General features: G+C 40.5%; 1 protein-coding gene across 18 annotated transcripts in view; it reads left to right on the top strand.

Moving 5' to 3' along the window:
• LYPD6B (LY6/PLAUR domain containing 6B) overlaps positions 1-22,002 on the top strand; it is a 241,649-nt gene that overhangs the window by 195,496 nt on the left and 24,151 nt on the right. Inside the window, exon 1 of one of the 18 annotated variants that reach the window (XM_051848705.2) lies at positions 8,154-8,526. The exons of the other annotated variants lie outside the window; for them this stretch is intronic. Within the exon in view, the coding sequence (XP_051704665.2) occupies positions 8,402-8,526 (125 nt within the window). The 5' untranslated portion in view covers positions 8,154-8,401. Of the gene's footprint in view, positions 1-8,153; positions 8,527-22,002 lie in introns of those variants that run through there. 18 annotated transcript variants of the gene reach the window in all.

Here is a 22,002-nt window from a genome sequence, read left to right as displayed (position 1 = left end):
CTAAGAATAATTGTGTGTTAATTACAGAGTTCAATCAATAGTCCTAGAACAAAACAAAAAATACTAAAAGGGATAAAGTATTAAGTTGTTCATCGACAGTCAGGACAAGGGCTGATGAAGTCACTGTTTCTCAGTGTCCATTTCACTTCAACAGGTTTCCTTTTTGGTGCTCAGTTAGTTGTCACCAATCAGGAAGAACATATGATATTTGTCCCTTTGGGACTGGCTTATTTCACTCAGCATGATGTTTTCCAGATTCTTCATCTTGTTGCAAATGACCGGATTTCATTGTTTTTGACTGGTGTATAGTATTCTATAGAGTACATGTCCCATAATTTCTTTATCCAGTCTACTGTTGATGGGCATTTGGGTTGGTTCCAGGTCTTAGCTATTGTGAATTGAGCTGCAATAAACATTAATGTGCAGACAGCTTTTTTATTTGCCAATTTAATTTCCTTTGGGTAAATTCCAGGAGTGGGATGGCTGGGTTGTATGATAAGGTTATATTCAGGTTTCTGAGGAATCTCCAGACTGACTTCCATAGTGGCTTAACCAGTTTGCATTCCCACGAACAGTGGGTTTGTGTCCCTTTTTCCCCACATCCTTGCCAGCATCTGTTGTTAGTAGATTTCTGAATGTGAGCCATTCTAACCGGGGTGAGGTGAAACCTCATTGTGGTTTTGATTTGCATTTCCCTGATTGCTAGTGATCTTGAACATTTTTTCATGTGCCTGTTGGCCATTTGGATTTCCTCTTTTGAAAAATGTCTATTGAGGTCCTTGGTCCATCTCTTAAGTGGGCTGTTTGTTTTGTTGTTGTGGAGTTTCTTGATCTCTTTGTATATTCTGGTTATCAACCCTTTATCTGTTGTGTAGTTTGCAAATATTTATTCCCATTCTGTCGGTTGCCTCTTCACTTTCCTGACTGTTTCATTTGCAGTACAGAAACTTCTCAATTTGATGCAATCCCAATAGTTAATTTTGGCTTTGACTGCCTGCGCCTCCAGGGGCTTTTCTAGGAAGTCTTTGCTGGTACCTATACCTTGCTGTGTTTCTCCAATGCTCTCTAAAAATTCGATGGTGTCGGGTCGTAGATTTAAGTCTTTAATCCATGTTGAGTGGATTTTTGTGTAAGGTGAAAGGTAGGGGTCTTGCTTCATGAAAAGTTCTGTAGATATCTGTTAGATCCATTTGGGATATAGTGTCATTTAAATCTACTGTCTCCTTGTTGATCTTCTGTCCTTTTGATCTGTCTATTTCTGAGAGTGGAGTATTGAAGTCCCCCAGTACTATTGTATTGGGATCTAAGTCTCCCTTTAAGTCCCTTAACAGATCTTTTAAATAAACTGATGCCCTGTAATTAGGTGCATATACATTGATAATTGTTATATCTTCCTGTTGAATTGATCCCTTAATCATTATATAGTGCCCCTCTTTCTCTTCTAACAGTTTTTGTGGTAAAGGTTGTGTTGTCTGATATTAAGATGGCTACACCTGCTCTTTTTTCATTTCTGTTGGCATGGTATATCTTTTTCCAGACTTTCACTTTCCGTCTGTATGGATCTTTGTTGGAAAGATGTGTTTCTTTTAAGCAGCAAATGGATGGGTTTTGTTCCTTAAGCCAATCAGCCAATTGGTGTCTTTTAACTGGACAGTTCAGGCCATTAACGTTCAATGTGACTATTGATAAGTGGTAACTTTGCCCTGCCATTTGCCAAAGATATTTTCTAATATATGCTTTGAATTCCCTGTGATCTTTTGCAGTGAGGTTTCCTTCCTTTACTTTCTTTCATATTGATGGCCGTGATTCTGTGTTTCTTTGTATAGCACATATTTAAGCATCTTTTGCAGGGCTGGACAAGTGGTGACAAATTCTTTCAATTTCTGTTTGCTGTGAAAGGTCTTTATTTCACCTTCATTCACAAATGAGAGCTTTGCAGGATATAATATTCTGGGCTGGCAGTTTTTCTCTCTTAGTCCCTGGGCTATGTCTCGCCATTCCCTCTTAGCTTGTAGGGTTTCTGATGAGAAGTCAGCTGTGAGTCTAATTGGAGATCCTCTGAGAGTAATATGACGTTTCTCTCTTGCACATTTTAGGATCTTTTCTTTCTGTTTCACTGTGGTGAGTTTGATTACAACGTGTCGTGGTGAGGATCTCTTTTGGTCATGTTTACTGGGGGTTCTATGAGCTTCCTGTACTAGGATGTCTCTGTCGTTCTCCAAACCCGGGAAATTTTCTGCTAGTATCTCACTAAAAAGGCATTCTATGCTTTCTCTCTCTCCATGCCTTCAGGAACTCCTAGAACCCGAATGTTGGTTTTTTAATAGTATCCTGTAGATTCCCAACAATATTTTTTAGATTTCTAATTTCCTCTTCTTTTCTTTGGTTTGACTGTATGTTTTCCTGTGCTCTGTCTTCTAAGTCTGATATTCTCTCTTCTGCTTCACTCATTCTGTTTTTAAGGCTCTCTAATGTGTTTGTCATTTGATCTATTGAATTCTTCACTTCATTATGATTTCTCGTCACTATCACAGTTTCCTGTTCTACTAGTTGTTTCATTTCATTTTGATTCCTCCTTAATATTTCATTTTCACGAGAAAGATTTTCTATCTTGTCCATTAACGATTTCTGTAGTTCAAGAATTTGTTTTTGAGAACTTCTTAATGTTCTTATCAATTTTTTGAGATCTGCTTCTTGTATTTCTTCTATCTCGTCATCTTCATAATCTTGAACTGGGGTGTCTTTATCATTTCGGGGCATCATATTGTCTTCCTTATTCTTGTTACCTCGGTTTCTGCGTTTGTTTGGCATTGTGGAAATATTCTTTGTTTTCTTTGCTGTGGTGGCTTTTCTCATTATACTGTGACTCTAGATTAAGTGGACTGTCTGCTTTTGATGGAGCCTTAGAGGCTTGAAATGGGTGTGGCCTGAGAGCTCTGTTTGGTTCCTTAGGGTTAATGGTGTGCCAAAGGTGATACTCCCAGGTTAGGTGTGGTAAATCTCTCTTTCTTTCTTTCTTTCTTTCTTTCTTTCTTTCTTTCTTTCTTTCTTTCTTTCTTTCTTTCTTTTTTTTTGATTCAAAAGGGAAGTGATTCCACACAGCTGAATGGAATTTGAGGTAGTTAGCAGGTGAATGATATACCCACAGGAGCCAGAGATCAGAAGCTCTTTCCCAAGGATCACACAGGGAATCTGTGCTGCCCTCAGTGTGGGCTCAAATTCTCCTGCAGTCTCCCTCTGGGTTGCCAAGGTTACCGAATTGTAGCGTCTCTGGAGAGTACTCACGTGAATTCCATGAGTTCTCTCCCCCACCATCTCTTTTTTCACAGTCTCAGTTCATTAGCACCACACATTGACTAGGTCCTAATCTCCTGTTATTTCACCCCCTCACACCCCAGTTAGGTTTTTCTGCTAGGCTCAGGGCCAGTGCAGACCTGAGGTCGCCCTGCTTATGACGTATGTCCAAAATGGTGCCTGCTCTTTGTCTTGCTCGCCTGTAAGAGGTGAGCGGAGAGAGAGAAACTCGTGTCTGTATCGGTCACTTTTTTTTTTTCCTCTCTCTTCTAGTTAGCCTGGTGAACTTTTTCCCATGGGGTTTCAAGCCTCATTCCCTCTAGTCTCCTCTTTCCGCTTGCCTGCTGGTGTCTCGGGCTATTGAGGTTCGGCTCACCTCGCGTTCCAGTGCTGGTGTGTTGAGTCTGCCGCTGGTGTCCCGGACTCTGGGCTCCCACGCTCTCCATGCAGGTCCACTGTGAATCACTAGTTCCGGAAGAGTTTTCTTTGCTGTTTCTTCCCCTACTCTTCCTTGAACCTGCAGTATCTCCACTTTTATTAAACTCTCTATTCCTGGACTATCAGTGTGCTCCCTTCCTATTCCGTCATCTTGCCGCTTGCTTCATTAGTTTTCTGTATATTCTTACTGAGTCTATTTTGGTATGTGATGGGTCTCAAAAAGTTTGTGGGAAATTAATATTATGTAGAAACTATACATGAATTTCTGGGGCAGGCACTGTTGCTTACTGGGCTAAGCCTCTGCCTACAGTGCTGGCATACTCTATAGGCTCTGCTTCTTGTCTTGGCTGCTTCTCTTACGGCCTGGAAAAGCAGTGGAAGATGGCTCAATTGCTTGGGCCCCTGCACCCACGTGGGAGACCCAGAAGAAGTTCCTGGCTTTTGGCTTTGGATAGGCTTAGCTCCAGCCATTGTGGCCATTTGGGGAGTGAACCTGTGGATGGAAGACCTCTCTCTCTGTCTCTACCTCTCTGTGTCTGTAACTTTATCTCTCAAATAAATAAAATCTTTTATAAAGAAAACGTTTCATGGATTTCAAAATTTTTTGCAGTTATTAAACTTATTTTAAAATTGTTTTCAATGAACTTTACCCTCCTGTATGAGTAAATGCAGTATTTTTTGTCTTAAAATATTTATTTTTTTCCAAAACCAAGCTCTGGGTTTCAATGATCTTTTGTATCTTTTTGGGATTTCAATTTTGTTTATTTATTTTCTAAGTTCAATTATTTCTTTACTCCTGCTGATTTTGGGTTTGGTTTGTTCTTGTTTTTCTAGTTCCTTGAGATGTATTGTTAGATCATTTATTTGATGTCTTTTTAATTTCTTCATGTAGGTATATACTAATTACATAAACTTTTCTCTTTTTATTATTTTTTTAAAGAGATTTATTTATTTATTTGAGAGACAGAGTTACAGAGAGAGAGGGAGAGACACAGAGAAAGGTCTTCCATCTGCTTATTTACTCCCCAAATAGCTACAGCTGGCCAGAGCTGGGCCTATCTGAAGCCAGGAGCCAGGTGCTTTATCTGGGCCTCCCATGTGGGTGTAGGGGCACAAGCTTTTGGGCCATCTTCCATTGCTTTCCCAGGCCATCATCAGAGAGCTTGATTGGAAGTGGAGCAGCTGGCACTTGAACTGGCACCTATATGGGATGCCAGTGCTGCCTACAGGGACTTAACCGACTATGCCACAGTGCTGGCCCCTAAATATCCCTCTTAGTACTGATTTTTCTGTATCCCATAAGTTTTGATATGTTGTGTTGTCATCTTCATTCATTTCCAGGAATATTTTATTTCCCTTTTGATTTCTTCTCTGATCCACTGTTCACTCAGGGGTATGTTGTTCAGTCTCCATGTGTTTGCATGTTTTCTAGTTTCTTAAGTTGTTTTTTCTAGCTTCATTCCATTGTGATAAGAAAAGATACATGGTATGATTTCAATTTTTTAGCATTTTTTTTTTTTTGAGATTTGACCTTATGTATGGTCTATTCTATAGAAAGTTCCATGCACTGATGGAAAGAATGTATATTTTGCATCTCTGGGACAGTGTTCTGTAGATAGCAATTAAGTCCATTTGGTACAAAGTGTAGATTAGCTCTTTGTTGTTTCTTTGTGTATTTTCTGTCTAGTTCATCAGCCCTTTGATGAAGTCAGGTGTTGAAGTTCTCCATTACTATTGTAGGAGTCTGTCTCCCTTTATATCAATTAACATTTGTTTTACAAAGCCTTGACACCCTGGCATTTGGTGCATATACATTTACTAAGTCATATGTTTCTTTCAATTGATTCTTTAATCATTACATAATGCCCTGTTTGTCTTTTTAAGTTTTTGTTTTAAAGTCTATTTTGTCTGCCATTTGAATGGCTATTCCTGCTCTTTTTTGCTATGTTAGTATGGAATATCTTTTTCATCTTTTCACTTTTAGTCTCTGTGTACTATTGTTGGTGAGGTGTGTTTTTAGCAGACAGCAGATAAACAGATATTACTTTTTAATCTATTCAGCCAGTGGCATCTTTTTTTTAAAAAAAAGATTTATTTATTTATCTGAGAGGTAGAGTTACAGAAAGAGAGAAGGAGAGACAGAGAGAAAGTTCTTCCACCCGCTGGTTCACTCCCCAAATGGTCGCAAGGACTGGAGCTGAGCCAATCTGAATCCAGGAGCCAAGGCTTCTTTCAGGTCTTCCACATGGGTGCAGGGCATCAAACACTTGGGCTGTCCTCTATTGTTTTCTCGGGCCATCATCATTGGGCTGGTTCAGAAGAGGAACAGCTGGGACATGAACTGGTGCCCATATGGGATGTTGGTGCCACAGTCAGAAGCTTAGCTCACTACACCATGGCCCTGGGCCCCAGTGTTTATCTTTTAATTGGAGAATTTAGGCCATTTACATTCTAAGTTATTATTAATAAGTAACAACTTGGTCCTGCCATTTTTCCATAAATATTACTGTTGTTTGCTTTGGATTTCCTTTTTTGTTTTACTAAGCAATTTTCTGACCTCACATTCTTTCATAATAATGACTATCTTTTTTTTTTTTTTTTGACAGGCAGAGTGGACAGTGAGAGAGAGAGACAGAGAGAAAGGTCTTCCTTTGCCGTTGGTTCACCCTCCAATGGCCGCCGCGGCCAGCGCGCTGCGGCCGGCACACCGCGCTGATCCGATGGCAGGAGCCAGGAGCCAGGTGCTTTTTCCTGGTCTCCCATGGGGTGCAGGGCCCAAGCACCTGGGCCATCCTCCACTGCACTCCCTGGCCACAGCAGAGGGCTGGCCTGGAAGAGGGGCAACCGGGACAGAATCCGGCGCCCCGACCGGGACTAGAACCCGGTGTGCCGGCGCCGCTAGGCGGAGGATTAGCCTAGTGAGCCGCGGCGCCGGCCAATAATGACTATCTTTCTCTAATTCTGTACTGCTGGACAAGGGGTGACAAATTCTTTCAATTTTTGTTTGTTATGGAAGGTCTTTGTTTCACCTTCATTCATAAATGAGAGTTTTGTAGGCTACAGTATTCTGGGCTGACAGTGTTTTCCTCTTAAGATTTGGACTATGTGTCCTTCCATTCTCTCCTAGCCTGTAGAATTTATGATTTGAAATCAACTGTCATTCTAATTGGAGATCCACTGAAGGTAATCTTGCATTTCTCTACTGCACATTTTAGAATCTTTTCTTTATGTTTATTGTTGAAAGTTTGACTATAACGTGTCATGGTGAAGATCTTTTGGGGTCATGTCTATTAGGAGTTCTATGTTCTTCCTGTACTTGGATGTCCCTTTCTCCAAATTAGGGATGTTTTCTGCTATTACCTCAGTGATGATAGCCCTTCTAATGCATTCTCTCTTTCCACACCTTCAGAAACTCCTAAAACTCATATGTTAGGCTGTTTGATAGTCTCCTGTAAGTCACAAACATGGTTTTCAGTTTTTCTAAATTTTTTTCTTCTTCTTTTTTGTACTATTTCCAAAGGTTTATCTTCCAGCTCAGATATCCTTTTTTCTGCTTCACCAAGTCTGTTGTTAAAGATTTCTACTATATCTTTTATTTGACTTACTGAATCTTTCATTTCTAATATGTTAGATTAATGTCTCTTCAGTATCTCTATCTGTTGACAAAATTTTTCATCAATGTATTGTATGAATTTCTTTAACTCATGAATTTTCTTCTCATTATTTTTAAGGAATATTATCATTCCTTTATATTCCTTTTCAGGCATTTCATCAATCTCTTCAGCTTTACATTCTAATAATTAAAATGGTTTTGTATTCCTCTTGGGGAATCATATTGTCCTCCTAGTTTATGTATCTAGTATTTCAACAGTTACAGGCATTTGTGGAACCACTTATTGTTTTTCTCCTCTGATGGGTTTCATCTTTGAAATATGCCTCTGTGGTTTAATGAAGTGTCTGTTCCTTCAGTGGATATTCAGAGGTGTGTGCTGGGTAGGGCCAGGGAGCTTCAGCCAATGGTTGGGAGTGGTATAAGAGTTCATGGTGACACCCAAGTTATGTCTGGTAGATCTTCTTTATTGTCAGCAGGATTAAGATATGATCCTATAAGCTTGTGTGATTATTGCCACACCTCCTCTCTGCCAAGTTGATCAGTGCCCAGGGAAAGCCCACAGTGGCTATGCACCCCACCCACACAGGCACATGAACCACACAAAGGATCTATGCTCATCCTCAATGTGAGCACAGAACCCTCTGCCATGACCCATTGCAAGCAGTCAGAGAACTCAGCCTCTGAAGCCAGACACAGTGATTGCTCAGAGACACAGCTACACCCCACACCCTATTGTGTAGTCACAGAATTCCCTCAGTCATAGCTCACAGGACTCCTGTAGTCACAGGGAGAAGGGGTTCCACTGTCATCTCTGTGAACTTGCTGTGTCCAAGGAGAGAGCTGGGAACCTATTGCCCGTTGTGTCTCACCTTAGCAGTATGAGTACGGTCGCTCATGATAGGGGAGAGGATGCCTCACAGCTTCAAATGGGCACCTGCCTCCTGCCAGCTCTCCAGGCCAGACTCAAAGTCAGTAGGGACCACGATTTATCCTTCATAAAAAAGTCTCCTACTTAGACACACAGGAGTTCCAGCTGCTATCACCCATCTTATCAAGATGGCGCCTCCTTCCTGCTTGTTGCCGGGAGCCGTTGTGGGGGGATTGGAAGCAGGCAATGTGCTCTCTATTTCTAGGATTAGGTGGGCACCCTGTCCCCTGTTAGTGCTCCAGGCTGGACTCAGGTCAGTGGGTCAGCAAGGTTCTTCCTGAGCCAGTATCAGCAGCGGTATGGGTTGCAGACTCCTTTCACTTCTAAAAAGATGGTGCTTCTTCACTGCCTGACTTTCTGCTGCTGAGTTCTCTGCAGTAGTAAGGATGGGAAAGAAGCAAGGTGGCTTCCCTGCTCCAACCCCTATACTTCCTCAGACCCCAGTCAACTCCTCAGGCTGAAGTCAAAGTCCATGGGTGTCCGTGGGTTCCCTCTCAGCTAAAACTCCAAACAGCGGGTGAGCAGCAATTTCTTCCTACCTTAGCCAGTTAAGATGGTAGCTGGTAGCAGGCAGCTGGCTGTGCCATGCAGCCAGCTCCATTTTATTTTCCTGGGAAATGTCTATTCATGTTCTTTGCTAATGTTTCTATTTCTCTTTACAAAATTTCTATTTCTAATAATTTTCTTATTGATTTCCTTTTTTTGTTAAAGATTTTTATTTATTTGAAAGAGTTAAGGGGGCTGGGGGGTAAGGAGGGAATCTTCTGGCCGGCGCCGCGGCTCACTAGGCTAATCCTCCGCCTTGCGGCGCCGGCACACCGGGTTCTAGTCCCAGTTTGGGCGCCGGATTCTGTCCCGGTTGCCCCTCTTCCAGGCCAGCTCTCTGCTGTGGCCCGGGAGTGCAGTGGAGGATGGCCCAAGTGCTTGGCCCTGCACCCCATGGGAGACCAGGAGAAGCACCTGGCTCCTGCCATCGGATCAGCGTGATGCGCCGGCTGCAGTGTGCCGGCCGCGGTGGCCATTGGAGGGTGAACCAACGGCATAGGAAGACCTTTCTCCCTGTCTCTCTCTCTCTCACTGTCCACTCTGCCTGTCAAAAAAAAAAAAAGAAAAAAGGAGGGAATCTTCCACCCACTGGTTCAATGGCTGCAATGGCTGGGGCTGGGGCAGGCTGAAGCCAGGAGCTCAGAACTCCTTCTAGGTCTCCCATATGGGTGCGGGGACTCAGGCATTTGGGCCATCTTCTGCTGCTTTCCCAGGCACATTAGCAGGGAGCTGGATTGGAAGTGGAGCAGCCAGGACTTGAATCAACACTCATATGGGATGCCAGTGATGCAGGTGGCGGCTTAACCAGTTGCTCTACAATGCCATGCCCCTTATTTATTTCTACTAGCTTTTTCCATATTAGAATATTTATTATCTGTAAAATGAATTAAAAGTATTTTCCCCATGTTGTTTGTTTCTTTAGTTTGCTTATGAAATTTTTTTGGATAATACAGAAATTGTTTAACATAATTAAATTTATTTAACTTTAATGTAATGCTTACAGCTTTTGGATCATGGTTAGAAGAGGGATTTTCCATTCTGTGAAATTTATTCACTTTTTTTTCCTGGTACTTAAATTTTTTATCATGGGAAAATATAAGCATACACAAGTTAGAGAAAACAATAAGCCCCTATCTTCTAGCTTGAACAATTAGACATATTTTGCCCACGTTATTTTCTCTACTACCTATTTTGAGAATATTTAAAACAAATTCCAGGTATTATCTTTTTTATATGTACGTAAATACATTCTGTAATATATAAGGAGCTTTCAGAATATACCCTCTATGCTATTATTGCAACAGTAATTCCTTACTATTTTTAATACCATTGCATGTTTAAATTTTCTATTCTAAAACTTTTATGACTTTATTTTCTGTGTGCAAAATGTGAAGTATGCATCCAACCTTGCATTTCTCCTGACCACTCTGCTGTCCCACCTCAATTCCCTAAAGTCTGTTCTCAACTTACTGGCATAGAAAGCCACTTTTACCATGTAACAAATTCACATATGCATTTGATTTTATTTCTGGACTTCCTATTCTGTTCCATTTGTATACTCTTCTGCTGGTATATGTTATTTTGATTATTGGAGAGTTACCATTTTAATATCTATACATCTAGTCATTTTCTGAATGAAATAGTGAGTCATCTACTCAACTCATGTTATATAAGAAAGGCTTATCAGAAAATTAGTTTTATAAGCCAGAGAGGCCCATTGATTTAGAAATTGATGATATAAGAATGGAAGCTGATGTGTGTGAGAGTGAATGTTGTCATTAAATAAAATACTAGTAATAGCATTATATAGCATACAATAGGGAAAACAACAACACAAAAACTTGAAATTTGGTCAAGTAGGAAGGGGAAGAGAAATCAACAAAGAAAAAAGACATTGGTTCTCCCTTGGAAATAGCCAACTATGTCTTTCCCTTAGCAAGGACTGGAAGGCCTGCAGTAGAGAAGGTTGATATACCGGCTGCATGCTCTACTCTTGGACCCCTGATCAGAGACACAGAGTGTGCTTCAGAACACCAAAGTCTCAGGTTCAGTGCGTTGAGGAAACTATACCATCATTTTGCTCAGGTGTCAGGTCTGGGCAAACAGTGTATCTGTACCCCAAGACTGCCTGTGCATTGGCTTGGGCCCCTGAATGTCAGAGACCGAGCCTCACTCACCGTGTGCTTCCCAGAAAGTCTGGAGATGTATTATTTTCAGCCACCTTTCCAGGAAGCAGTTCTAAATCAACCTCAGAACACATTTTTTCTGGAAAAGATCTTAGAAAGGTGGTGTCTAATAAGGAGTTATTGTGGAAAAGACATCGGTAGTGTTTAGGAGGGTGAATCGTTTCCCTTTGAAACCCTCGAAAGTGTCCACAGCATCACCAAAACCTCAGAAATGATGACGATGGTCAGCACACAGTGAAAAGGTTTGCATTCCAGAGTGGGTGGAGAGAGAGAACCTGGGATTACTGCTTGATGACTTCATCCCCTGTGGACAACCTTAATAGCCTTCAGCGCAGCCTGTAACCTCCTCATCCCCAATTTCCTCCCTATACCCTGCGGAGGATCACACCACACTTAGCTCACGGTGATGTTGGGAGGATTAATTAGTTTCGGATGGGAAAGTTCTTTGAAGATGAATCATGTGGCATAGTGAATGTGCTAATTTGAGTCTTCCCAGCCCAGGCACTAAAGGGTGAATGGAAATTGGCCTGCCTCAGAGTCAGGGGAACGGACTTCGCAAACTGAATTTTAAAAAGCAAAGTCCACTTTATTCCCGTGTCATTCAAGGATTCCTTATTGAGTATCTATCCAGTACAAACTGTAATGAGCAGTGTGGGGCGTGTTGTTGGTGGAGGTTAAGCCCCAAAGTGCAGGGTTGTGCTTGCTGCTGGAGTGGTTATTACTCATAGTGGAGGACAGTTGCCTAAGGGTATGACTGTGGACTGGAAATTGTCTTTGCCATTGATGGATGTGGTCTGGGCATGAATTACAATGGGCTCTACATCTGGTACGCTATGAATAAGTTGAGACATTGGTGCATTCTCAGTCCTCTCATGTTTCAGATGCCCCCTTACAAAACCATAGAGCCAGTCTCCCCTCTTAGGCACTTTTAGGAAACAGAATCTTTGCCTCCTTTCACAAAAAGTAGAAACAAAAGAAAAGAACCCCTTGTTTGGTCTCCTTGGCTTTGGTTGTTACATGCTGCTATTTTACAAAGTGCATTCAAGGTGTGTTTTATTTTAAGCACAAGGTAAAAGGGACTATTTTCAGCATTATCAGAGAACACTTCCTCTGCCAATAAGAAGTTTTATGGTCTGGAAATGGGTTCAGAATATGGATGAGATTGCAATGTGCATTTTAAGCTGTATTTGAAAGATCTTTTTTCTCCTTTGAGTTGTCCTTGAGTGAAGGTAGCAGAGAGTGGAGGATGTGGAGGGAAGAAAATTGATTGGGAAAGGTGAGTCCAGTGAATTTTGAAGGTGAAATAAAGGGTTTCCCTGGGCAAGTGGGACTACTGACAGAATTGTCCCAGTGAAAATGTTTGGGACTGTGGAAGATGAGAGGTCAGCAGAGGAAAACCCAGATGGCTGTTCAGGAGAAGGCTGTTAATTTAAGCGAGAAGCCCATTGTTGGGTAAAGATGTCATGTTGTTTCTTGAATTGTAAGATCTTAGGAAGGAAGCTACAGGGCAAAGCACCATGACTTTAATGGGGAATCGAATTTTCAGTGAATTTATTCTATCAAACTTTCTGCACAGATATTTATAATATGTGCAATATATTATAATGTTACCACTCAAAATAATAAAGCTTCATGGGCTTCAGTCTATGTCCATAACAGTATGTGTTCATTTTTCTTTTATTAAAATTCAAAAGTCTTGCTCATCTCTCCATACTTCCTTTTTAAAATTTCATTTAAGTTATGTAAGTTTCATGTATTTCATATATACAGATTTAGGAACATAATGACATTCCCCCTCACACCCTCCCTCCTGCCCAGGCTCTATCCCTTCCTCCTCCTCCCTCTCACATTCCACTCCTGGTTTTTACACAGATCTGTTTTCATTTTACTTAATGATCTCGTTAACCCTACACTTAGTAAAATAGTTTTATAAGTAGTATGAAGAAAAAAAGAAAGCAAACAAACAAACAAACACTCTTCCTCAATGGAAAAGACAAGGGCTGTAAATAATCATGGATTCTTGAAATGTCTATTTTACTACAGTACATTACATTTCATGTACTCTATTAACTGCTTCTGATCAAAGAAAACATGATATATGTCTTTTTGGGACTGACTTGTTTCACTAAGAGTAATGGTTTCCAATTGTGTCCATTTTGATGCAAAAGACAGGATTTCATTTTTTTTTTTACAACCGAGCAACTGAGTAATACTCCTTAGAGTATATACCATAATTTCTTTATCCAGTTAATAGTTGATGGAAATCTGGGTCGTTTCTACATCTTAGCTATTGTTAATTGTGCTGCGATGAACATGAGGGTATAGATAACTCTTTCATATGCTGATTTATTTTGATTTGGCTAAATTTCTAGGAGTGGGATGACTGGATCATATGGTAGGTCTATATTCAGATTTCTGAAGTATCTCCATAGTGTCTTCCACAGTGACTGCACCAGTTTACATTCCCACCAACAGAGGACCAGGGCACCTTTTTCCCTACATCCTTGCCAGCATTTGTCATTTGTCGATTTCTGTATGTGAGCCATTCTAATTGAAGTGAGGTGAAACCTCATTGTGGCTTTGATTTGCGGTTCCCTGATGGCTGGTGATTCTGAACATTTTCTCAAGTGTCATTTGGCCATTTGAATTTCCTCTCTTGAAAGATGCCTGGTCAATTCCTTTGCCTATTTCTTAACTGGGTTGTTAGTTTTGTTGTTATTGAATTTCTTGAGCCCTTTTTGATTCTGGATGTTAGGTCTTTATCAGTTGCATAGTTGCAAATATTTTCTTCCATTCTGTTGGTTGTCTCTTCATTTTGCTGAGTGTTTCTTTTGCAGTGAAGAAGCTTCTCAGCTTGATGTAATGCCATTTGTCAATTTTGGCTTTGATTGTGCTTCTGGGGTCTTTTCCAAGAAGTCTTTTGTCTCTGCTAATGTCTTGCAGAGTTTTCCCAGTATTCTCTAGTAATTTGAGGGTATCAGGTCATAGATTTAGGTCTTTGATCCATTTTGAGTGGACTGTTGTATAAGGTATAAGAATGGATCTAGTTTTATATTTATGCATGTGGAGATCCAGTTTTCCCAGAAAATTTGTTAAAGAGACTGTTGTTTTTCCAGGGATTGATTTTAGTTCCTTTGTCAAATATAGTTGGTTGTAGATGCATGGATTGATCTCCGGAGTTTCTATTGTGCTCCATTGGTCTAGAAGTCTGTTTTTGTGCCAGTACCAGGCTGTTTTGATTATAATTGATCTGCAGTATGTCTTTTTTTTTTTTTAAAGATTTATTTATTTATTTGAAAGAGTTACACAGAGAGAGGAGAGGCAGAGGGAGAGAGAGGGAGGGAGGGAGGGATCTTCCATCTGGTGGTCACTCTCCAATTGGCCACAACAGCCGGAGCTGCAGGGGCCCAAGGACTTGGGCCATCTTCTACTGCTTTCCCAGGCCATAGCAGAGAGCTGGATCAGAAGTGGAGCAGCCGGGTCTCAAACTGGCACCCATATGGGATGCTGTTGCTTCAGGCTAGGGCTTTAATCCACTGTGCCACAGCACTGGGGCCTGTAGTATGCCTTGATATCAGGTGTTGTGATGCTCTGGCTTTGTTTTTGTTATATAAGGTGGCTTTAGCTATTCAGAGTCTCCTGTGTTTCCATATGAATTTTAGGATCATTTGTTCTAGATCTGAGAAAAATGTTATTGGTATGATGGTGATTAGGATCACATTGAATCTGTAAATTGCTTTTGATAATATGGATATTTTGATGATGTTGACTCTTCCAATATGGAAGATTTTTTCATGTTTTATTGTCTTCTATTTCTTTAGTGCTATTTAATTTTCATCATAGAGATCTTTGACATCCTCGGTTAAATTGAACCAGGGACCTTTCGCGTGTGAGGCGAACGTGATAACCACTACACTACGGAAACCAGACCCTCGGTTAAATTGATTCCAAAGTATTTAATGCTTTTTTTGAGCTTTGTGAATGGGACTGATCTTTACAGTACTTTATCAGCCATGACATTGTATATACAAAGGCTATTGATTATTCTGTGTTGATTTTATATCCTGCTACTTTACCAAACTCTTTTATGAGTTCCAATCATCTCTTCATGGAGTCTTTTGGATCCCATATTTATAGGATCATGTCATCTCCAAACAGGGATAGTTTGATTTCCTCCTTTCTAATATGTATCCTTTTGATATCTTTTTCTTGCCTAATGGCTCTGGCTAAAACTTCTAGAAGTTTATTAAAGAAGATCTTTTCTGGTTACATCTGTTAGGAGTTCTATGTACTTCCTCTACTTGGGGTTCTTTTCTTTCTCCAAATTGGGGAAGCTTTCTGTAATTATCTCAATAAATGGGCCCTTCTAGTCCATTCTCTATTTCCACTCCTTCAGGAACTCTTGTGATCCATATGTTGGGTCATTTGATAGTGTCCCATAAATCTCCAACACTGTTTTTAAGTTTTCTATTTCTTTTTTTTTTTCCTCCTTTGGTCTGACTGTAAGATTTCCAAAGATTTGTCTTCTGGTTCAGCTATTCTTTCTTCTGCCTCACCAAATCTGCTGTTAAGGCTTTCTAGTGCATTTTTTATTTGATCTATTGAATTCTTCATTTCTTTTTTTAACTTTTATTTAGTAAATATAAATTTCCAAAGTACAGTTTATGCATTACAATGGCTTTTCCCTCCCCCCATAACTTCCCTCCCACCCACAACCCTCCCATCTCCTGCTCCCTCTCCCATTCCATTCACGTCAAGATTAATTTTCAATTATCTTTACATACAGAAGATCAATTTAGTATATATTAAGTAAAGATTTCATCAGTTTGCACCCACACAGAACATAAAGTGTAAAATACTCTTTCAGTACTAGTTATAACATTAATTCACATGAACAACACATTAAGGACAGAGATCCTACCTGAGGAGTAAGTGCACAGTGACTCATGTTGTTGACTTAAAAATTGACACTCTTGTTTAAGGTGTAAGTAATCACCCTAGGCTCTAGTTATGAGTTGCCAAGGCTATGGAAGCCTTTTGAGTTCACCGACTTTGATCTTATTTAGACAAGGTCATAGTCAAAGTGGAAGTTCTCTCCTCCCTTCAGAGAAAGGTACCTCCTTCTTTGATGGCCGGTTCTTTCTACTGGGCTCTCACTTGCAGAGATCTTTCATTTAGGTGTTTTTTTTTTTTTTTTTTTTTCCAGAGTGTCTTGGCTTTCCATGCCTATAATACTCTCATGGGCTTTTTAGCCAGATCCAAATGCCTTAAGGGCTGATTCTGAGGCCAGAGTGCTGTTTAGGACATCTGCCATTCTATGGGTCTGCTGTGTATCCCACTTCCCATGTTGGATCGTTCTCTCCCTTTCTAATTCTATCAGTTAGTATTAGCAGACACTAGTCTTGTCTAATATTTCATTTTCATTTCTCTTTTAAAATCTCAATTTCATGGGAAAATTTTTCATTCATGTCATGTATATATTTCTTTAGCTAGTGCATTTGCTTCTGATTGCTTTTGAATAATCCTGTGATTAATTTTTTGAATTCCATTTCCAGCATTTCCTCAATCTCTTCATCTTCACATTTTAATATTGAAATGTTGTGTTTCTTTGAGAGGGTCATGGTGTCTTCCTTATTCTTGTTTCTTGAATTTCTGTACTTGTTTTTTGGTATTTGTGAACTTGATTTTTTCTTTTTTGCCCTCTGATGGCATTTATCTTTGAGTTATCTCTTTGTATCTTAATGGAATGTCTTTACTTTCAGTGAATACCAAGAGGTATGTGGTGGGTGTGGCCAGTGAGCTCTGGTCAGTGCTTGAGGGTGGGACATTATCCAGGGCAACACCCAATTTGGGTGTGGTAGATCTCAATGCTAAGGTGTTAGACCCTAGTGTGTTCCACACCAGTTATGAACCATACAAATTATCTGCACAGTCTTCACTGTGAGCATAGTTCCCACTGCAGTGATCTGCTGTAGGCAACCAAGGAGCTCTGAGCATGTAGAGCTGCGCCCAGTGATTGCCCAGAAATGCCCACTATACCCTGCACTTTCTCATGTAACCACTGAGTCCCCATGGTCTTAGTACACAAGGCTCCCACAGTCACTCGGTGCACATGTTTCTCTCTGCTCTATCCAGTAGAGTGGCAGATGTTCCCCAAGATAGCTCCACCTAACTGGCTTGTTCCTGGGAGCCTGCATGCATCTTACTATCCTACATTGGTTGCCCAGCCGCCTCCTAGCCAGGCTCTAAGTCAGTGGGGACCATGCATTGTTCCCTTCACTAGAAGCACTGGATCACATGCGTATGCAAGAGCCACTGGCCTAATGTTGCTGTCTCCCCACCACTACCGCCAGTACTCCCGAGAAGACAGCGTCCTGTCTCAGCCAGTTGCTTAGCACACACACAGTTTTTTTCAGCTCCTGCCCTAACCCAAAATGGTGCCCTCACTTTCTCAGCTGGGCAGTGAGGACTATTGTGTGGTAAATGTGCCCCCTCTACTTCCACTTGGTCCGCAGGCACCCTCTAGCCCCCATAGCTCTGGTCTAGACTTATGCCACGCTCTCCCTCTGGCTATACCGCCACAGGTTGCTGCAGTCCAGGCTCACCTCCGTCTCCAAACTGCCTCCCATTCCGCCTCTTGGCTGCTGGACTTGTGCTTGTGATTGTGTTTGTGCTATGCATCTGCACCCTGCACACAGATCCACGGTGTTCCTCTTCCTCTTGTAGGATTTCCAGTGTACTTTTCTCTCCAATTCTTGCCTGAGAGTGCACTTCCTACACTTTTTTTTCTGTTCGTTCCTAACCTAGTGCAGCACATTATTCCCTAATCTTCCATTTTGGAATCCCCTCTCCGTATTTCTATAATGATGTATTTCAGTGATAGTAGAAGCTGAAATGCAAAATTTGGATGGGGCTGTATTTACCTGAGATTATAAAATATTGTTCAGCCAGATTTATCTTCTAGAATGGTGCTCATTGATGTTCTCTTTTCTAACTAGAGCCCTTCTTCTTACCCTGAGTGATGTGTGGCCTAGATCTAATCATTGGTTTCCTGTAACCTAAGAGATCATAGCGATTGTTCTTGCATTTGCTTGTAAGGAGGCCACTGTTTATTCACTGCAGCTGTTCCTATAGTAGCTCTGCAGCAACAACAAGCCAAGTCCATGAAGAGAACACCAGTCTCTTTTCCAGGTGTTTTGAGACTGGATTCAAGGCTCAACCAGGGTGATGGCAGGGATCAGAAGGTATCATCACACTTGTATTACCTGAGGGAGTTCATAAGGGGTTGTTTACTATACAGAGGGCTAGATTTGGGGATAGCACTGCACTCTAGAGTTAGACACAGAGAACAGTCATTCACACTGGATCCTAGCCCTAAACATGGAGAGTAAGTCTAGAGGCTGATAGCAATGGGACATGATGACAATTTGACAGAGAAAGAGAGTCAGAAGAGGAGATGCCCAGTCTCACTGTCTTCGTTCTGTTCCATCTGAGTACCTGCTACTTGCCAAGCCACACCAGAAGCCAGCAGAAGGGAACAATGTAGGTGGTCTTTGTAGCTTGGCTTCCCCGCACAAAACAGGGTAAGGAAGGATGGATGGTGACTCTAGAGGGGCAAAGGGGAGAGCCATGCAGAGTTGACTTTGTTTCACCTGGATGGGATAGCTTGGTTGTATTGTATGTGGGGCTCACATAGTATGTGTTCAACCACACACCAATGCACCAGGCTCTTGTGGGGCACAGTTTTAGTGGAGTTCTCACAATTTCCACATTGGTAACTTGAAAGAATAGTAAAAGATAGTTTAAAAACTTAAATAGTTCTTCACCTGAATGCATAATCAAAATGGGAATTGAAATTCTGTTACTAGAACAGATGAAAAATATTTTTGCTTTTAATTGGCAAAGCGTATAAGGTCTGTAATCACTTAGAGACCTTCATCTGTTTTCTAGACATGAAGTAGCACTTGATCTGCCCAACCCAGTGCTAAGCAAAAATGACATTCTTATGTCCACAAACAACCTCCATGCCTTTTCTAGGCTACAGAGTACCTCATGGGTTGAAGTAGATATGGAAAGGGGTTGTGAATGAGAAATATCTTAACTGAGCCTTCACAGGCTGGGAGTATGATGCATACTTGGAGCAGTGAAACAATGATCCACAAGAGAACACAGAGCCTACTGCTTTTTAAAGCAGTAAACTATTGCATGCTGGTGATGATGATAGGCCAAAAATGCAGGCTTTTCAGATAACTGATAAAGGAAATGCTCTAGAGACCCCTAAATAGTGTTCCCATGTAGGTCCCAAGGAGCTTTCTTAAAATCGGTCTTCAGAGGAATTCTGCACTCTTCTCTCATATTTATCTTGGTGTACATTTTCTTATATATATATTGAGTTTCAATCTTAAGTCCTGTCAGATATTGCATGATCTTCATGATTCTGGCCAGAATGGTAATTGGTGGAGCTACATAGAAATGTAGAAATGTACCATTCGTTAATTTGCTCTGTAGCCCTCTACACAATCCTGACATCTTTATTTGACTTCTAGGAAAACTGTGTCTCAGAACAACTGAGTAATCAACTAGAGGTTGTAGAGCAGGAAGTGACAGAGCTGGAATTTGCACTCAGGTCTGAGTGCCTCCAAAAGCTATTTTCCTCCTCCTATTACAAGGCAGCATGTACACTTGACTCTACCCTTGTGGGATCGTGAACCATTAAATATAGTTTTTCATGTTGCAATTAAAACACTATTTAATGCACACAATTTTTCAGTCTCCTCTGGGAATATGAAATGATGCCATATATATCTTTATATATGTTTATTTCCTTCTGCTCTAAGTGGTAATAGTGACAATTTATAGAGCAAGTGATCTGCTGTAACTTTGTTATATATGCAGAATGCAGAAATTTTTTATTAGGGTTGCTTTTATAAGCTTGTCAACTTCTGGAGAGTTCTTTGAATAATCTGTTCTGGACTTTGTGACTATGCAGAAGTCAGCATGATATTCTTTTGCCATAGCATGCAGTTATTGCTCATTTTTAAATGCTCTCCTGTTTCAAAATCATATCTATAAATATGTTCTTGTGTAGTGTATTTTTAGACACAAAATTAGAATAAAGTTGAGCTAGTGGGGGCTCCAGAAATAAAGGCTAGTGACATAAATCTCTAGGACAAAGAAGGAAGACGGGACAAATATATAGTAACAAATCTGCATCCCAACTGAAAGGAACCATGTGGATGAGATGATTGGCAATACAGTCTCTGAAACAGAGTTCTAGGGACCCTTTTACAAGCTGGCATATGCAGTGCTCAGGCAGTTAATTCATTCAATATGGATGTATTTGTGCCTGAACACATTATGTACATATATGTATGTAGACACACACATATCTAAATGAACTTATCACCAAAGATCACTGTACTGGCACACTCTGTTATATTCGATTACATGCAGAGAAATTGAAATGAGAAACCACCAATTTGTCTAGTTTTTGTGGTCATTTTTTTCTATGTCAGCTAAGACTAAGTGGAGTACAAAATACTAGCTATCACCTTCCTGAGTAACCCTGAATACTAAATTTCTCCACCCAAATTATGTGTGCCTTGAATTACAGGGTGACTCCTAGGCATGCCACATTCCTCTGCTCAACAATTGTAGAGTAATGGACCCTTTGCCAATTGGCGGACAGTCCAGCCTCAACTTCTATTATGAGAGATTTGATTGGTTATTAAAAGAAATGCAATTAGTAAAGCAAGCAAGGCTATGGAACATAAAAGCAGTGTGTTCATGCCCAGCCCGAGTGCCGCTCAGTTTGTGTCTCTGTAGTTCTGCCGCTGGTTGTGCATCAATACCTCCAGACACCTGTGTGTGCCTACAGTGCTCTTGCAGAACTTCTGTCCAGCTAGATCTTTCTCTCAAATTCAAAGATACCCTTTCTAATAGAAAATTTTTTAAAAAATCATTTGCCTACCTGATAGCGGAAGTTACTATGTAAAATTATTTTTCAATATATGTCCTTGGATTTCTTTAAGAATTGACCAAATGGAGCTCCCCCAAATGAATGTCAGGCATCAGCCATATGTTATTTGTTGCCATCTTTGTGATGACCCAGAGGACTCCTGAATTTCAGAATGCAGTGTCAGGAAGAGTTGTTTTTTTCCAAGTCACAGTGTGTCTCCCTTGGCTTCTAGGAAGTGCAGAGCAAAACACAGTGCACAGCAGGGGAGCTGTTCCCAGAAGAGCTTGCAGTCTTGACTGTCCTCTTATCTAGTGTGGTTTTCCTTAGTATTTTAAAAAGAGCCATCATGCCCAAGGCATTTGGCATAAGCCTCCTAAATATCACTGATGGAACAAATGGGGTAAAAATTATTCCACCTACATGAAGGATATTCTCAAATTTGATCAACACCTTTTAATTAGTTTCCTACCATTTGTCCAAATAGATCCATACAGTATGACAAATCAATCTTGATTCTTTCTAATGAGGGCCCGGGTTCTAATTTCTGAATGTCCAAGCTTTTTAAGTCCTGTGTATGTGTACTTCTTACCATCTTACTCTTTGGTGGCATGAAAGCCTTTTAAAAAATGATGTGAAATTGTATCTGCCAAAAAATGCAGCTAAAAACTATTACTTTGAAGTGTCTTTTAGCTTTTTCTTAAAATGTGAATCACGTTTAGAAAGATGTTTTTAAAATTGATTAGACAATTTCTCTATCAAATTACACACTTATCAGCCTTGTATTAATTCATGATTAGATTTAAAATAGATTTGCATAATGAGATTATTTTAACAGCAGAGCTGTTTTTGGCATTACCTTTGATTGGGTTGCATGTGGTAGGGAAAAACTTATGTGTTTGGCATTGTAAAATGAACAGCTTTATGTTTAGAAATGAAATAATCATTTTTGTGAGTTTTTGATCATGTCTTTGATAAGATTTTTTAAAATTTTATTAAAGATATATAAATCTCAGGGCAGTGCCGTGGCTCACTTGGCTAA

The sequence above is a fragment of the Oryctolagus cuniculus genome, chromosome 3 (assembly GCF_964237555.1).
Source record: "Oryctolagus cuniculus chromosome 3, mOryCun1.1, whole genome shotgun sequence".
In the NCBI taxonomy this organism is placed as follows: domain Eukaryota; kingdom Metazoa; phylum Chordata; class Mammalia; order Lagomorpha; family Leporidae; genus Oryctolagus; species Oryctolagus cuniculus.
The sequence above is the reverse complement of the archived record's forward strand: the minus strand, read 5'-3'. Positions and strand labels throughout refer to the sequence as shown.